This window comes from Stenella coeruleoalba (genome assembly GCF_951394435.1).
Source record: "Stenella coeruleoalba genome assembly, chromosome: 10".
Classification (NCBI taxonomy): Eukaryota; Metazoa; Chordata; class Mammalia; order Artiodactyla; family Delphinidae; genus Stenella; species Stenella coeruleoalba.
The window spans coordinates 67,799,487-67,815,889 of NC_137156.1; the positions used below are offsets into that span (position 1 = coordinate 67,799,487).

At 37.9% G+C, this 16,403-nt stretch overlaps 1 protein-coding gene across 8 annotated transcripts in view; it reads left to right on the forward strand.

Moving 5' to 3' along the window:
* Positions 1–16,403, forward strand: part of DOCK3 (dedicator of cytokinesis 3) — a 408,834-nt gene that overhangs the window by 178,445 nt on the left and 213,986 nt on the right. Inside the window, exon 1 of one of the 8 annotated variants that reach the window (XM_079934761.1) lies at positions 14,440–14,668. The exons of the other annotated variants lie outside the window; for them this stretch is intronic. Within the exon in view, the coding sequence (XP_079790887.1) occupies positions 14,525–14,668 (144 nt within the window). The 5' untranslated portion in view covers positions 14,440–14,524. Of the gene's footprint in view, positions 1–14,439; positions 14,669–16,403 lie in introns of those variants that run through there. 8 annotated transcript variants of the gene reach the window in all.

The following is a 16,403-nucleotide window of genomic DNA, read 5'->3' on the forward strand; positions in this document are numbered from 1 at the left end:
GTTTAAAAAGATATGAGGATAGGGCTTCCCTGGTGGCACAGTGGTTGAGAATCTGCCTGCTAATGCAGGGGACACGGGTTCGAGCCCTGGTCTCGGAAGATCCCACATGCCGCGGAGCAACTAGGCTCGTGAGCCACAACTACTGAGCCTGTGCGTCTGGAGCCTGTGCACCACAACAAGAGAGGCCGCGTTAGTGAAAGGCCCGCGCACTGCAATGAAGAGTGGCCCCCGCTTGCCACAACTAGAGAAAGCCCTCGCACAGAAATGAAGACCCAACACAGCCATAAATAAATAAGTAAATAAATAAATAAGTCAAGCATTTGAAGCCCTTTTAAAAAAAAGAAAAAGAAAAAGATATGAGGATAGTGTCTGGCCTTACATTTAGGTCTTTAATCCATTTTGAGTTTATTTTTGTGCATGGTGTTAGGGAATGTTCTAATTTCATACTTTTACATGTACCTGTCCAGTTTTCCCAGCACCACTTATTGAAGAGGCTGTCTTTTCTCCACTGTATATTCTTGCCCCCTTTATCAAACATAAGGTGACCATATGTGCATGGTTTTATCTCTGGGCTTTCTATCCTGTTCCATTGATCTATGTTTCTGTTTTTGTGCCAGTACCATACTGTCTTGATTACTGTAGCTTTGTGGTATAGTCTGAAGTCAGGGAGCCTGATTACTCCAGCTCCATTTTTCGTTCTCAAGATTGCTTTGGCCGTTCGGGGTCTTTTGTGTTTCCATACAAATTGTGAAATTTTTTGTTCTAGTTCTGTGAAAAATGCCATTGGTAGTTTGATAGAGATTGCATTGAATCTGTAGATTGCTTTGGGTAGTAGAGTCTTTTTCACAGTGTTGATTCTTCCAACCCAAGAACATGGTATATCTCTCCATCTATTTGTATCATCTTTAATTTCTTTCATCAGTGTCTTATAATTTTCTGCATACAGGTCTTTTGTCTCCTTAGGTAGGTTTATTCCTAGATATTTTATTCTTTTTGTTGAAATGGTAAATGGGAGTGTTTTCTTAATTTCTCTTTCAGATTTTTCATCATTAGTGTATAAGAATGCCAGAGATTTCTGTGCATTAATTTTGTATCCTGCTACTTTACCAAATTCATTGCTTAGCTCTAGTAGTTTTCTGGTAGCATCTTTAGGATTCTCTATGTATAGTATCATGTCATCTGCAAACAGTGACAGCTTTACTTCTTCTTTTCTGATTTGTATTCCTTTTATTTCTTTTTCTTCTCTGATTGCTGTGGCTAGAACTTCCAAAACTATGTTGAATAATAGTGGTGAGAGTGGGCAACCTTGTCTTGTTCCTGATCGTAGTGGAAATGGTTTCAGTTTTTCACCATTGGGGAAAACATAGGCAGAACACTCTATGACATAAATCACAGCAAGATCCTTTTTGACCTACCTCCTAGAGAAATGGAAATAAAAACAAAAGTAAACAAATGGGACCTAATGAAACTTCAAAGCTTTTGCACAGCAAAGGAAACCATAAACAAGACCAAAAGACAACCCTCAGAATGGAAGAAAATATTTGCAAATGAAGCAACTGACAAAGGATTAATCTCCAAAATTTACAAGCAGCTCATGCAGCTCAATAACAAAAAAACAAACAACCCAATCCAAAAATGGGCAGAAGACATAAATAGACATTTTGCCAATGAAGATGTACAGATTGCCAACAAACACATGAAAGAATGCTCAACATCATTAATCATTAGAGAAATGCAAATCAAAACTACAATGAGGTATCATCTCACACTGGTCAGAATGGCCATCATCAAAAATCTAGGAAAAATAAATGCTGGAGAGGGTGTGGAGAAAAGGGAACACTCTTGCACTGTTGGTGGGAATGTAAATTGATACAGCCACTATGGAGAACAGTGTGGAGGTTCCTTAAAAAACTACAAATAGAACTACCATACGACCCAGAAATCCCACTACTGGGCATATAACCTGAGAAAACCATAATTCAAAGAGTCATGTACCAGAATGTTTATTGCAGCTCTATTTACAATAGCCGGGATATGAAAGCAGCGTAAGTGTCCATCAACAGATGAATGGATAAAGAAGATGTGGCACATATATGCAATGGAATATTACTCAGCCATGAAAAGAAACGAAACTGAGTTATTTGTAATGAGGTGGATGGACCCAGAGTCTGTCATACAGAGTGAAGTAAGTCAGAACGAGAAAAACAAATACCATATGCTAACACATATATATGGAATCTAAGGAAAAAAAAAAAAAGGTCATGAAGATCCAGGGGTAAGACAGGAATAAGGACACAGACATACTAGAGCATGGACTTGAGGATATGGGGAGGGGGAAGGGTAAGCTGTGACAAAGTGAGAGAGTGGCATGGACATATATACACTACCAAACGTAAAATAGATAGCTAGTGGGAAGCAGCCGCATAGCACAGGGAGATCAGCCAGGTGGTTTGTGACCACCTAGAGGGGTGGTATAGGGAGGGTGGGAGGGAGGGAGACGCAAGAGGGAAGAGATATGGGAACATAAGTATATGTATAACTGATTAACTGTGTTATAAAGCAGAAATTAACACACCATTGTAAAGCAATTATAATCCAATAAAGATGTTAAAAAAAGATAAGATATGAGGAAAAGAGTCTGGGAAGGAGAGAGGTGGGGGGGTACTTAACTGGAGGTGATAAAGAATAATGCTAAAAGGAGCAGAACCTTGAACTATTTCATAAATAATTAGTAGCATTCTGACTAGTGGAGAACACGGGGGTAGTTTTCCAAGCAGAAGGAACATGACATGAGAATGTGAAAAAATACATGGATATTCAGAAGGTTGAGTTTTTGTATGGCATAATCCTTGATACGTGAAGGGAGAAAAAGGAAGTTCATCATTCTGTTTAGATTTTCTGTTTGTCAGGAATAGACTCTCTCAGTTATTATTTTAAATAGTGGAAGTTCATTACACAGGAACCCAGTAAAATAAAAAATTCTCAGCCCTCAAAAAGATTGGGAGTTTGGGATTCCTTTTGCCTCCAGAGTGGTTCTAGATTGGCTTTAAATATTGGAGTTCCTGAAGGCTCTGACCCATACTCCCTTTTCTTCTCTTCATTCTTCCTAGGTCATACCCACAGCTTCAGTATCTATTTACCAGTGTCTCCCAGATCTGTATCTCTGGCCTCGACTTCTCTCTGACCTTCAGACTGATATAGCCTGCTGCCTTCTTGCTACCTCTAAATGTAATAAGCATAGGTGTCTTATAATCTGTCTTATAACTCAAGTGCTTGTTCATTGTTTTGAAATTTTATTTGTGGAGATATTTTAAGGCATAGGGTAAAAAAGCCTTCCTCTAGAGAAAAATTTCATTTACTTCTGTAAATTTACTTGGAACCATTTTCAACAAAACTAAAATTGAGGTTTTCTGCACTACATCAGTGATGCACACTGAACATCAAATTTATGGAAAGAAACTGCAGTGGTGGTTACAACCTTTAGAGAAAAGGCTCCCTAATCCATCCCTTTAGCACTAGACCATCTCCTCAGACCCTTGGGGTAACATGATTTACTTCTAATTTCCCTTTATCTAGAGTGTAGCCCTTTGAGGTCCTATTTTAATATGGGAGTATCTCCAATTAGATTCTCCACTTGGGTGAGCTCTCACATCTGTCCCCCGTTGTCCAAAGAGGCTGTCAAACTGTGGTTTTGCCTAGATTAGCAGTTGCCTTTAGGGAAAAAGCAGATTAGGTCATTTAGCTTTTTTCTCTGGGTTTTTGATTTGTTTGAAAATTTGGCTTAATAATTCCTTACCATATTGTTGGCTCTTTGATGCTTTTCAGAAACTGGGTTTTTGAAATATTTTGTGTAGTACTTTTTAGATATTTTCAGCAAGAAGATTTAAATAACTTGGCCTTGAATAACTGGAAATGGAAATCTTCCTACTTATCATCTCCCTTGGATTGTCTCAAGGCATCTCAAACTTGGCACTTCCAAAATAAGACTCTCCCAGCCTCCTTTGCTCTTCCAGCTTGGTCTTTTCCCAGTGCTTATCAGCTTATTTTTGCACATGAGAAATCCATATGAGTTCATCACTTTGTTCTCTATATTTTTATTATTAAATATTTCTTTAATCTCTGCACCTCCACTGCTTCCATCCTGATCCACCATCTCTCACCAATACAACTATAATAGAATCTACACCTCCATTTTTAGGCTTCTATATTCTGTTCTTCAAACTATAGCCAAAATGACCTTTTAAAATTGATTTGATCATGCCGTTGCTGTGCTTAAAATCTTTTAATGGCCTCCCGTAACTTTCAGAAAAAACACCCATATCTTTATTATTGTTGACCAGGCCCTGTAGGGTCTGATCTGTGCTGCCTCAGCCACAAGGTCTTGGTAGTAGGTCTCTAAAATACATGACCAGAAATAGCTGTTGGTCCCAGGTTCTGAAGTTGCTTTTTATTTTTTAAGGCTGTGAGGAGCCAGAAGAATTTTTTTTAAGCAATGGAAGGATATAATTATCTGCTTTTGCAGCATTGATAGTGGAGTGGAGTGGCAAAGGTGAGGAACCTGTGAAGATGAGAAATAGTGTGAGCCTGAGCCCGGAGAATGGCAGAGGATGCAGGAGTTGCACACAAAAAAGCTTTTAGAAATAGAATTAGTGAGATAGCAACTAACTGTATGTGGTTGTTAAAGGAAAAGGAGAAATCAAAGAAAATTGTAATAAAATATTTCACATGTAAATTTATCAAGCAGTTACTGTATATTGGACACTGTTATAAAACTTAAGCATATTCTCTTTTATTCCTCACAATCATCTTATGAGATAGGTATTATTTATATCCTCAGTTTTTCAGTAAAGGAAACGCCAACATAGATTACTTACTTTTCCCATTTCGAACAGCCATTGTGTGATTGAGATAAGACTTCAAACCTGGGCAGTGTGATTTCAAACCTGTGCTATTTCTTACTCGAGAAATCCAGTGGGCAGTAGTTGTGTTATCTAAGGTATAAAACATAAGATGGGGGCAGACTTTGAGGAGCAAGTCTGTATATGTATGAAGATGAGGAAGAAAGTGGGAAAATAGAAGATGAGCATTTCTGAATCCAGGAGGAGATATCCACACCCAAATGGGAGTGTGGGTGTGGATTTCCAAAGGGAGACTGGAGTTGGAGAACGAGGTTATGTAGTCATCAGTCAGTGATGTTTAGAGCCATGGAAGGGCCCAAGATTACCCAAGGAGTAAGTGTGACCTTGTATGAGGGTTCATAGGCCTTGTGTGAGGGTTTAATTACATGACATGTAAAGAGCACTTAGCACAGTGCCTGGAGCACTTTAAGTGATCAGTAAGTGTTGTCTATTATAATTATTATTGTGTAACATAAATAGAGAATAAGTTTGAGAATGCAACAAAATTTTTGACATTAAACATATAAAGCATGATTTTCTTAAACCAAATGATGATGGTACCAGGTGTGTTGTGAAAGATCAAGCATTCTGTAGGAGATAAGTAACTCTGTATTCCTGAAACAGCAAAAAGGGTTTGGATTCCATTGTTAGTGTTATTTTTTATATAGTGTTTTGCACTGATGTGCAGAACTGTTACTGTCACTTTAAAAAATATTCTCAGTAGGAAAAATATGTTTCTCAGGTGATTAAATTCATTTGGAAAAGTCAGCTGATTTAAATAACTTCTGACATCTGTAATAAAGAACCTAAGCTAGGACTTCCCTGGTGGCACAGTGGTTAAGAATCCGCCTGCCAATGCAGGGAACACAGGTTCCAGCCCTGGTCCGCGAAGATCCCACATACCGCTGAGCAACTAAGCCTGTGTGCCACAACTACTGAGCCTGCACTCTAGAGCCTGTGCTCCGCAACAGGAGAAGCCACCACAATGAGAAGCCCTTGCATTGCAACAAAGAGTAGCCCCACTCACCGCAACTAGAGAAAAAGCCTGCGCGCAGCAACAAAGACCCAATGCAGCCAAAAAAAAAAAAAAGAACCTAAGCTGTAATTGTCTGCCAGAGGAGTGACTGCTGATAGTTTTTGTCTCTTTAAACAGATTCAGGTATGGATTTTTTTTAGCAGTTTAATCAATGCCACCTACAAAGCTTACTTAATATTTAATGAGGAGGCACAATCCTTAGCAATAAGGCTCTGAAATGTTGCTAGTGCACTGAAGTTCTGTTCATCTTTCACATAGCTGAAAAGGTGGAGGCCAGGTTACCAAAGAAACTACCAAAGAGCTACAGCATGAGATCTGCAGTTAGGGGATGTGGAAGGCATATTTTTAGGACTCAATGAAGCAAATAGGATGGCTAAACCATTTATAACCATGAAGCAACAGCAGGAAACAAACCGTTAGGTCTGCAGCAAAAAATTTGTCATCAGCCATCATTTGAACTCTTACTCCTCCAGGGTCTTAGTTTTGCAATTGAGGGAAAGGAATAGGATGGTGTGTGGAGAATGAACTTAAGTATAAAGTTTGGTCCCAGATTTCCAAGTACTTACAGACTTTGGGGAAGGAAAGATTCATAAATGAGGTGATAAAGGACAATAAAAATGATTCCTACTCCCTAATGAGTAGTAAAGACCGTGAGTGCTATGGGTCTTGAATGTTAGAGATTAGAGAGATCAACCAATCTCTCCACCTGCAAGGATCAGTTCAGGAAGGATGCTCAGGAAGAGAAAGTACATTTTAAAAATAGAAAGATTGCAAGAAGGTAGGAGCTAATAGGAAGGAAGTGTTCTAACCTAGAGAAGTTGGACAGTCTCATAATGTCATGCATTGGTCCTGTGAATAGGACTAACGTGGTACATACATTTAAGAATTGTTGAATTCCTGTTTGTAAGTCATTATCTTGACTTTTGTGATAGTCATTTCCGTGTTCTTTTGCTCTACAATTTTCTTCCTATGTGAAGACCTTGTGAGCTTTTCATTCATTCATTTATTCCAGAAATATTAATCACTTATTACATATCATACTTTGTTATAGGTTCTAGAGATGCAGCAGTTAATGAAATAGACATAATACCTGCCTTCATGAACTTTGCAACCTAGTGATAGAACTTACATTTTATGATTAATTTTATTAAAATACCTCTCAGAATCTAGAAGATTTATCGGATAGCATCATATCTATAGATCATTAAAAAAGTTTTTCTCCTATGTCTCATTCTTTTATTCATTTATCAAATATTTATTGTGTACTTAAAGGAACTGTGTTAAACTTTAGAATTCAGTGGAGAGCAAAAACTGACAAGAGTCCCAGGCCTTATAAACATGTTGGTAAAGGAATCTGATTTTCTTTCTTGACGACAATTTACAGATTAGGAATGATTCCCCCAACTGTTTCAGCTTAGTTTAGCAGCATCAGATGAATTTGTCATATAAGTGTTAAGCTAAATCTTTATGTGCTATGGTCTAAATGTTTATGTCCTCCCAAAATTCATAGGTTGAACATCTGATATCTGATGTGATGGTATTAGGAGGCAGGGCCTTTGGGAAGTTCTTAGGTCTTGAGGGTAGAGGCCTCATGAATGGAATTAATGCTCTTATAAAAGACACCCCAAAGAGCACCCTAGCCTCTTCCACTATATGAGGACACAACAAGAACTCTGCAGGTTGCACCTGGAAGAGGGCCTTCACCAGAACCTAACCAGGCTGGCACCCTGATCTTGTACTTACAGCCTCCAGAACTGTGAGAAGTAAATTACTATTGTTTGTAAGCCATACAGTTTATGATATTTTGTTATAGTAGCCCAAATGGTCTAAGACATTATCTTACCATGTAAAAGACACTGGCTTTTTTTTTTAAGAGGTAGTTAATTTTATTTATTTATTTACTTTTTAAAAAACTGAAGTATAGTTGATTTACAGTGTTTCAGGTGTACACATATTTATTATACATATACCCATATTATTCTTTTTCAGATTCTTTTCCATTATAGGTTATTATAAGATACTGAATGCAGTTTCCTGTGCTATACAGTAGGTCCTTACTGTGTATCTCTTTTATATATAATAGTGTGTATCTGTCAATCCTAAATTCCTAATTTATCCCTACCCTCCCTTTCCCCTTTGGTAACTATAAGTATGTTTTCTATGTCATTGAGTCTGTTTCTGTTTTGTAAATAAGTTCATTTGTATCATTTTTTTAGATTCCACAAAAAAAGTGATATCATATATTTGTCTTTCTCTGTCTGACTTATTTCACTTAGTATGAATAATCTCTAGGTCCATCCATGTTGCTGCAAATGACATTATTTCATTCCTTTTTTATGGCTGAGTAATATTGCATGATATATATATATATATACACACACCACACCTTCTTTATCTGTTCATCTGTAGATGGACATTTAGGTTGCTTCCATGTCTTGGCTATTGTAGATAATGCTGCTATGAAGAACATTGGGGTACATGTATCTTTTTGAGTTAGAGCTTTCACCTTTTCCAGGTATATGTCCAGGAGTGGGATTGCTGGATCATATGGTAACTCTATTTTTAGTTTTTTAAGGAACCTCCATACTATTTTCCATAGTGGCAAGACATTGACTTTTTATTATTCTTCCTTGTCTTTAACCACTGATGAACTTGCTGAAAGCAACAGTATTGAACCAACTATGTAAGTCAGTCATTTCTAAGACTGAATATTTATAAGGAAGGGAATTGGTCTAGTAGGTGAAAAATAACTATAAGATTGCTAAAGAGAAGTAGTATTCTTTTTAATGTGGGAAGGAAGAGTAGCTCAGCATAGATCTCTTGAACTGTTGTTTCTCTTATCAAACCTGAAGGGAATTAAGAAGTTGGGCATATGTTGATTCATTGTTAATTATAGAGTACAGTGATAACAGGTTTGGGTATTAGTCACTGTTCTCCTAGTCTTTGACAGTAGCTCTTAATGCAGGAAGAAAAGGCTTTTCTTTCTTTCTTTTTTTTTTTTAATAGAATTAAGAGCATTTCCAGTACCATTCCTTTACATATGGCAGTGCCTTGGATTTGCGCCTTGAAATATTTAGCTTTAGCCAGGTATAATTCCAAAATAGACTTTTGTTTATTCTTCTTTGTATTTGAAAGTGATACTGCTGATGAATTAAACTTAGTTTTATGGATAATCATAACATGACATGGTTTCTTTAAGATGAATATAGATGGATTCTGTTATTAAAATAAGGACCAATAGTGATAATAATAATTCAAAGCTTATTATCATCTCTTGTACTGCTTCCTACCTAATAGAAATATAATTAAAATGACAACTTCATGACATTTAATATCATTTCATCTTACAAATTCCTGGTCCCTATTATTTCAGACTTTCAACTGAATGGGAACTCTTGATTTTCTGGCCATGACCCTTAAACTATGAATTAAAATTGCCATAAGCTTATCAAATGCTGATCAGACTTGAGGGTCCCATAAAAGATGTATACTGATTATTAAGAGAAAAGGCTTGAACTGGGGAGGAATTCATTACACTCGGCAAGTCAGTGACTAGGAAACGTCAGTAAGAGGCAATTCAGAGGCCATATCTAAGTTAAATGCTAGCTCTGGCCTTGTTACTGAACAAAGTTCGTATGCCCAACACACAGTGAGGCCAAACAAACTGAAATGTTGGAGTTTGGAGCAGAGAAAGGTTTATTGCAGGGCCTTGCGAGGAGATGGGTGGCTGGTACCCAAAAATCCCTGAACTCTCTGAAGGGTTTCAGCAAAGCACGTTTAAAGGCAAGCTGAGGGAGGGGCGTGGTTAGTTTCACACTTCTTGGTGCTGGAATCCTTTGTTCTTGCAGCTGTCCACTTAGGTCATGATGTCCTTGTAAACCTCCAACAAAACAAATGTTATTCTCTGTTTTGCAACTTTTTATCTCTATATGAATGGACCATTAAAGACCAGAGCCCTGGGACTTCCCTGGTGGTGCAGTGGTTAAGAATCTGCCTGCCAGTGCAGGAGACACCAGTTCAAGCCGTGGTTTGGGAAGATCCCACATGCCGTGGAGCAACTAAGCCCGTGCACCACAACTACTGAGCCTGCGCTCTAGAGCCCATGAGCCAGAGCTACTGAGCCCACGTGCCACAACTACTGAATTCCATGCGCCTAGAGCCTGTGCTCCGCAACAAGAGAAGCCACTGCAATGAGAAGCCCACACATTGCAATGAAGAGCAGTCCCCGCTTGCCGCAACTAGAGAAAGCCAGCATGCAGCAATGAAGACCCAACACAGCCAAAAAAATAAAATAAATTTTGAAAAATTAAAAAAATATAAAGGTCAGAGCCCTAAGAATAGGCTATCCTGTATATTTCAGGCTATTGGCAACATTATTTGACAAAAGATGCAGAGCCAGCATAACCAAGCACAGGCAACAGAGCACAAAGGTTAAAGTAAAAGAAACAGATCTGATATGGAGTCAGATTTGTTCTTCCCTATTACAACCTTAAAGTCAATAAAAGAAGGTAAAAATGAGGTTATCATCCCTAAGAACTTTTGAACTATGGAAATAAGTTTTCCCTTTGGGAGTTAGTTACAAAGCCAATATATAATTGTTCACAGCATAGTTGTAATTGCCTTAGAAGAGGAATGCAGCATACTGGACTTTTTAGGAACTAGCATGAATTTATCTAAAGGAAAGTGTGTCAGCCAGAAGAGTGATTTGTAAATGATAGAAACATTAAAAAAAGGAGAATCACAGAGTCAGATGTTAGTACTGCCCATCCAGATACTTTATAGGGAAAAGGGAGTCTTTTTTTTTTGATGTTGACCATTTTTAAAGTCTTTATTGAATTTGTTACAATATTGCTTCTGCTTTGTGTTTTGCTTTTTGGCTCCAAGGCATGTGGGATCTTAGCTTCCTGACCAGGGATGGAACCCCACACCCCCTGCATTGGAAGGCAGAGTCTTAACCAATGGACCGCCAGGGAAGTCCTGGAAAAGGGAGTCTTGTTAAGCTGGCCCTACCCTTTACATCTTGGGGGCACATCCCTCTGGTAAACTGGTGCATATATGTAATGGATTAGCAAGGTTCCAGGTTCTAGGCAGGAAAGAACTGGTTTTTCAGCAGTCAGCTATGAAGTAAAGTGCAATTTAAGATTTGAACCAGAAAAAGGTAAAAGCCAGGAACTGCAGCATAAATCACCTATTCAGAGTAATCAGAGCCAGTGGAGATTTCATGAAGCCCAGTCTATAGAAGAAGAGGCATTTATACAGCAGAGAGAGATCTGGTTTCATTATGTTATAGAGATGCATGCATCAGACCATCTGACTGTCCTTTGAATATCCTTTGATGATTCATATGACACATCCATTTCCCCTTGTTAGAGTTCACTCCAAGTGTGCAGCCTTCTGATGTTTTGACTCTTTAGGTACAGTGTTGGTAAGGCCAGTGCCAACATCAGGCTCTCTTACTATTTTTCACTGTAGAATGATAACTTGGCATATTGTTTTGTTTATTATATTTTCTTTTGGAACTTAAGGGACGGTTGAGATATTTTTATACTCCCTGGTTCATGGCACACTATAGTCATAAGTACATTTAAGCCTCCTCTCTTACACCTTATTTTCCCCTTTATTCTCTTACTGTTGCTCCTAGTTTGCCTCCAGCTTCCTGCTGCTAGAAATAGTACTGTGATAAACATCCTATAAATTTCCTCAGGGACCTATGTGAGAGTTTCTCTGGGATATCACTGGGAGTGGGATTGCAGCATTGTAGAGTATATGCCTATTTAACTTCACCAGATTACTCCCCCAAATTGCTGACTGGGCTGTACTTTCATGATTTTTACAATTCTGTTGGATATAAAAGTGGCATCTTATTGTCATCCTTTGCTTTTTTTCCTTTTTTAAGCTAGCAGTATTGGTGACCATTGCTTTATGTATTTCTTTTTAGGATTTCCCTTTTTGTTAATTATTATTCATATCACTTGCTATTTTTCATTTGGGATTTTTCTTTTTCTTGTTGATTTGTAGCAATTCCTTATAATTTTTTTATCTTTTTTGGTTGAAGTGTAGTTGATTTATTATATTAGTTTCAGGTGAACAACATAGTGGCTCAGTATATTTATAGATTATACTCCATTCAAAGTTATTATAAAATATTGGTTATATTCCCTGTGTTGTATAATGTATCCTTGTAGCTTATTTATTTAGTACACAGTAGTTTGTACCCCTTAATTCCCTACCGTTATCTTGCCCCTCCCCACTTCCCCCTACCTACTAGTTACCACTCATTTCTTCTCTATATCTGTGAGTCTGTTTCTGTTTTGATATATTCATTTGTGTGTTTATTTTTTTAGTTTCCACATATAAGTGATATCATACAGTGTTTGTGTTTCTCTGTCTGACTTATTTTGTGAAGCATAATACCCTCCATGTCCATCCATGTTGTTACAAATGGCAAAATTTCATTTTTTATGGGCAAGTAATATTCCATTGTATATGTACCACATCTTCTTTACCCATTCATCTGTTGATGGACACTTAGGTTGCTTCCATATCTTGCCTATTGTAAATAATGCTGCTGTGAACATTGGGGTGCATGTATCTTTTTGAATTAGTGTTTTCATTCTCTTTGGGTATATTGCCAGGAGTGGAATTGCTAGGTCGTATGGTAGTTCTACTTTTAGTTTTTTGAGGAAGCTCCATACTGTTTTCCATAGTGGCTGCACCAATTTTACATTCCCACCAGTGGTGTACTAGGGTTCCCTTTTCTCCATTCGTTCTCTCCAGCGTTTATCATTTGTAGACTTTTTGATGATGGCCATTCTGACTGGTTGAGGTAGTACTGTGCAAAATATATAAACAGCTTATACAAATCAATAGCAAAAAAACACAACCCAATTAAAGAATGGACAGAAGGGGCTTCCCTGGTGGCGCAGTGGTTGAGAGTCCGCCTGCCGATGCAGGGGATCCGGGTTCATGACCCGGTCCGGGAAGATCCCACATGCCGCAGAGCAGCTGGGCCCGTGAGCCATGGCCTCTGAGCCTGCGCGTCCAGAGCCTGTGCACCGCAATGGGAGAGGCCACAACAGTGAGAGGCCTGGGTACCGCAAAAAAAAAAAAAAAAATGGACAGAAGGCGTAAACACATTCTTCCAAAGAAAATATATAGGCACATGAAAAAATGTTCAATAGCATTAATTATTAGAGAAATGCAAATCAAAACCACAATGAGATACCACCTCACACCTGTCAGAATGGCTATCATCAAAAAGAACACAAATAGGGGCTTCCCTGGTGGTGCAGTGATTAAAAATCCACCTACCAATGCAGGGGATATGGGTTTAAGACCTGGTCTGGAAAGACCCCACATGCCGCAGAGCAACTAAGCCCGTGCGCCACAACTACTGAGCCTGTGCTCTAGAGCTTGCGAGCCACAACTACTGAGCCTGTGAGCCACAACTCCTGAAGCCCGCATGCCTAGAGCCCATGCTCCACAACAAGAGAAGCCACCGCAATGAGAAGCCCGCACACTGCAATGAAGAGTAACCCCCACTCACCGCAACTACAGAAAGCCCACGCGCAGCAATGAAGACCCAACACAGCCAAAAAAAGCAAAAAAACAAAACAAAAAAAAACACAAATAAGCATTGGCGAGGATACTTTTTAAGGAATACATACATAGGTAGTTAAAACATGAAAGAATAAAAGGATACAAATCAAGACCATGGTTACCAGGAGGTTGACAAGGATTATTATTAGGGATGTGCACGTAGTAAGATTCAAGGGCCAAGGCCACACGTGGTGCCCTGGCAGGGGTGCCATGATCATAGTTTGGAAGCACATTTAGATGACTTGGTGTTGTTTGGTAGCCTAGTCCAGAGAAGAATGTCTGTTGGAGGGAGGGCAAGGAATGTATTGTGGTAATAACTTTACTCAAGAGAACTTACTAGGTTCCAGGTGCAGTTAACCCCTGTAATAACCCTAGATAGATGCTCCTTTTTTTGTTGTTATTGTTAAAAGGATGAGGTAACCAAAGTCACGCAGAGATTAGTAAATTTGCCTGAGGCACTGCAGTTTACAGAGTTGAGATAGAAAACTAAGCATTCTGACTCTAGAGCCAGTACCCTTATCACTATGCTGTATTGTCTTGATATTAAAGAATTATGAACCCCCCAGAGCAAGGGTCAGTAGTAGGAAGACAGGAGATTGTTTGGATAAATTTCACAGATTGAATGTTTTTAATGGTGTTCAATATAAATTGTAAGAGTGGGGTGGTGGGGTGAAGTAAATTTGTGTTTTTATTTAAAGTTCCCAGCTGTTTTGTTTGTTTATTTCAATAGGTAAGACTAGAGCATACAGGGTTAGGATTTGGCACAGCAAAATCCCTTTATGCCCTTGGAATTACGGCCTTCTGTGAAAGTACTGTTCATGAAGCATCTCTAGATAACTTGGATGCAAATGTGCACCTTCTGCCTTTCCCATTCTTTGCTGAAGCTGGGTGACTCATATTCTGAAGGGGCTTGCTTGGCAGGGTAGCTGCTATCATTTCTGCCCTGTATATACTGTCACCAGAGTGTGGAAGCTGTGAATGGACAGATGCTATGCTGCAGTCAAGAGACAAAGCTTTCTCAAGGGCATTTTTTCTGCTGTGGAATGTGTTTCATTTTTCATTCACTCTGGGAGTGAGATATATAAATGATGTAGCTTTTGTGGTGATTCAGCAGGGGATCATTGCACTTGTGCAGGTTTGGCTGCTTTCATTTGTTAATATTTAAAGTAATAAACGGCAGTGAAGGCTGAATTGAGACTGCTTAACTTTGTGACCCAGAGAAACACACTTGGTGTAGGGGATGGGGGAGGGGCTTTTATGTTAGGCGTTATTTAATTTCTTTTTTTTAAAAAAATCAAAGAAATATGTATATATGGGTTTTTAAATAATATATTAAAAATAACTAGGCCTTTAATGAAAAATAGTAGTTTTTGGCTCTATCTCTTCCATTCCTGATTTCTGTTCCATACTTATTTTATTCAGTTCTTTTAGCTATTTCTTCTAATATTTCATATTTCTAAATAATATTCTTTTAATGTACATCTTGATTTTTTCTATTTTAGATGTCATTTAATGATTTCTTACTATAGAAGATAAGAATTAAGCTCTGAATGTTCTTCTCCATACACGTATACTCTTTCCCTCTTCCAGTACTTCCAAAATAGTTATATCACCTTTTTTTTTTGGTTAAGTCAATATGCAGTTGCTACTATGTCTGTGTAATTACTTTTACTTCTGAGCCATATAGTGAATTAAAGTTACATTTCCTTTCTTTCTTGTGTAACTTTGTTTTTTTATATTAATAATTGTTTCTCTTTTCATTTGTTTTGTTTTCTCAGTTTTCCTTCTCCTAGACTTCTGGCAGAAATGAAAATCTTCTTTGAGTATATTCAAATACTTTAGGTATTTTATAAGTTTAATTTTTTTTCCCAGTGACATCCTGTATGGAGCCCTCCAACCTCCTGTGTTGGCCAGACAATTTTCTTTGCCCCCTCCCATGTTCCTTTGTCTCCTGGGTTAAACCAGTGTCACCTTAATTCTTGGTTTACTTCCTCATTTGATTAATTACTTTCTCAATAATTTCCTGAGAAAAATGTGTAGGAGAAATTTTTTTGATATTTTGCATACTTGAAATGTCTTTAGACTACCATTACCTTGATAGTTAGTTTAGCTTGATATAAAATTCTTGGTTACAAATAAAGTACGGAAGTTTTAAAGTATTGCTTCATTATTTTCTAGCTTCCAGTGTTGTTATTGAGAAGTCCAATGTCATTCTAGTCATTCTAGTCTTTTATTGACAAGTTGTTTTCATGAAAGATTTTAGGATGGTCTCTTTGTCCCCAGTGGTCTGCAGTTTTATAGCGATGTGTCTTACATGGGCTTTTTTTGTTTTTTCCTGTTGATTATGCTGGCTCCCCAGTGAGTTCTATCATCCTGAAAACTCATTTCCCTCAGTTCTGGGATATTTATTGTATTACTTCATTTGCAGTTTCTTCCTCTCTGTTTTCACAGTTTTTTCTTCCTAGAACTCTTTTATTAGAATTGGACATCCTGGAATGATTCACCAGTTTTCTTATATTTTCTCACCCATTTATCCATTGTATTATGTTTTTTGTTTTACTCTCTGGCAGAATCCCTCAAAGTTCTATTCTATCATTATTACTGAATTTTGTTTTAAATTACAGCTGTCCTCTTTTTGCCTTCTGAAAGCTTTTTTGGGCTCTGGATCTTTTTCTCCTGTGTTATATCCTGTTCTTTTTTTCAGGGATGTACTATAATGTTTATGCTCTCATGAATGTTAATTATTATTTCTTTGGAATCTTCTTTTATTCCTGGAATTGTTTCTATTTCCTCCAATTTCCATTTTTCTGATTGCTTTAGGTCTCATTCCTTCATGTTGGAAGCTTTATTCATTATATGGTATTCTTTTC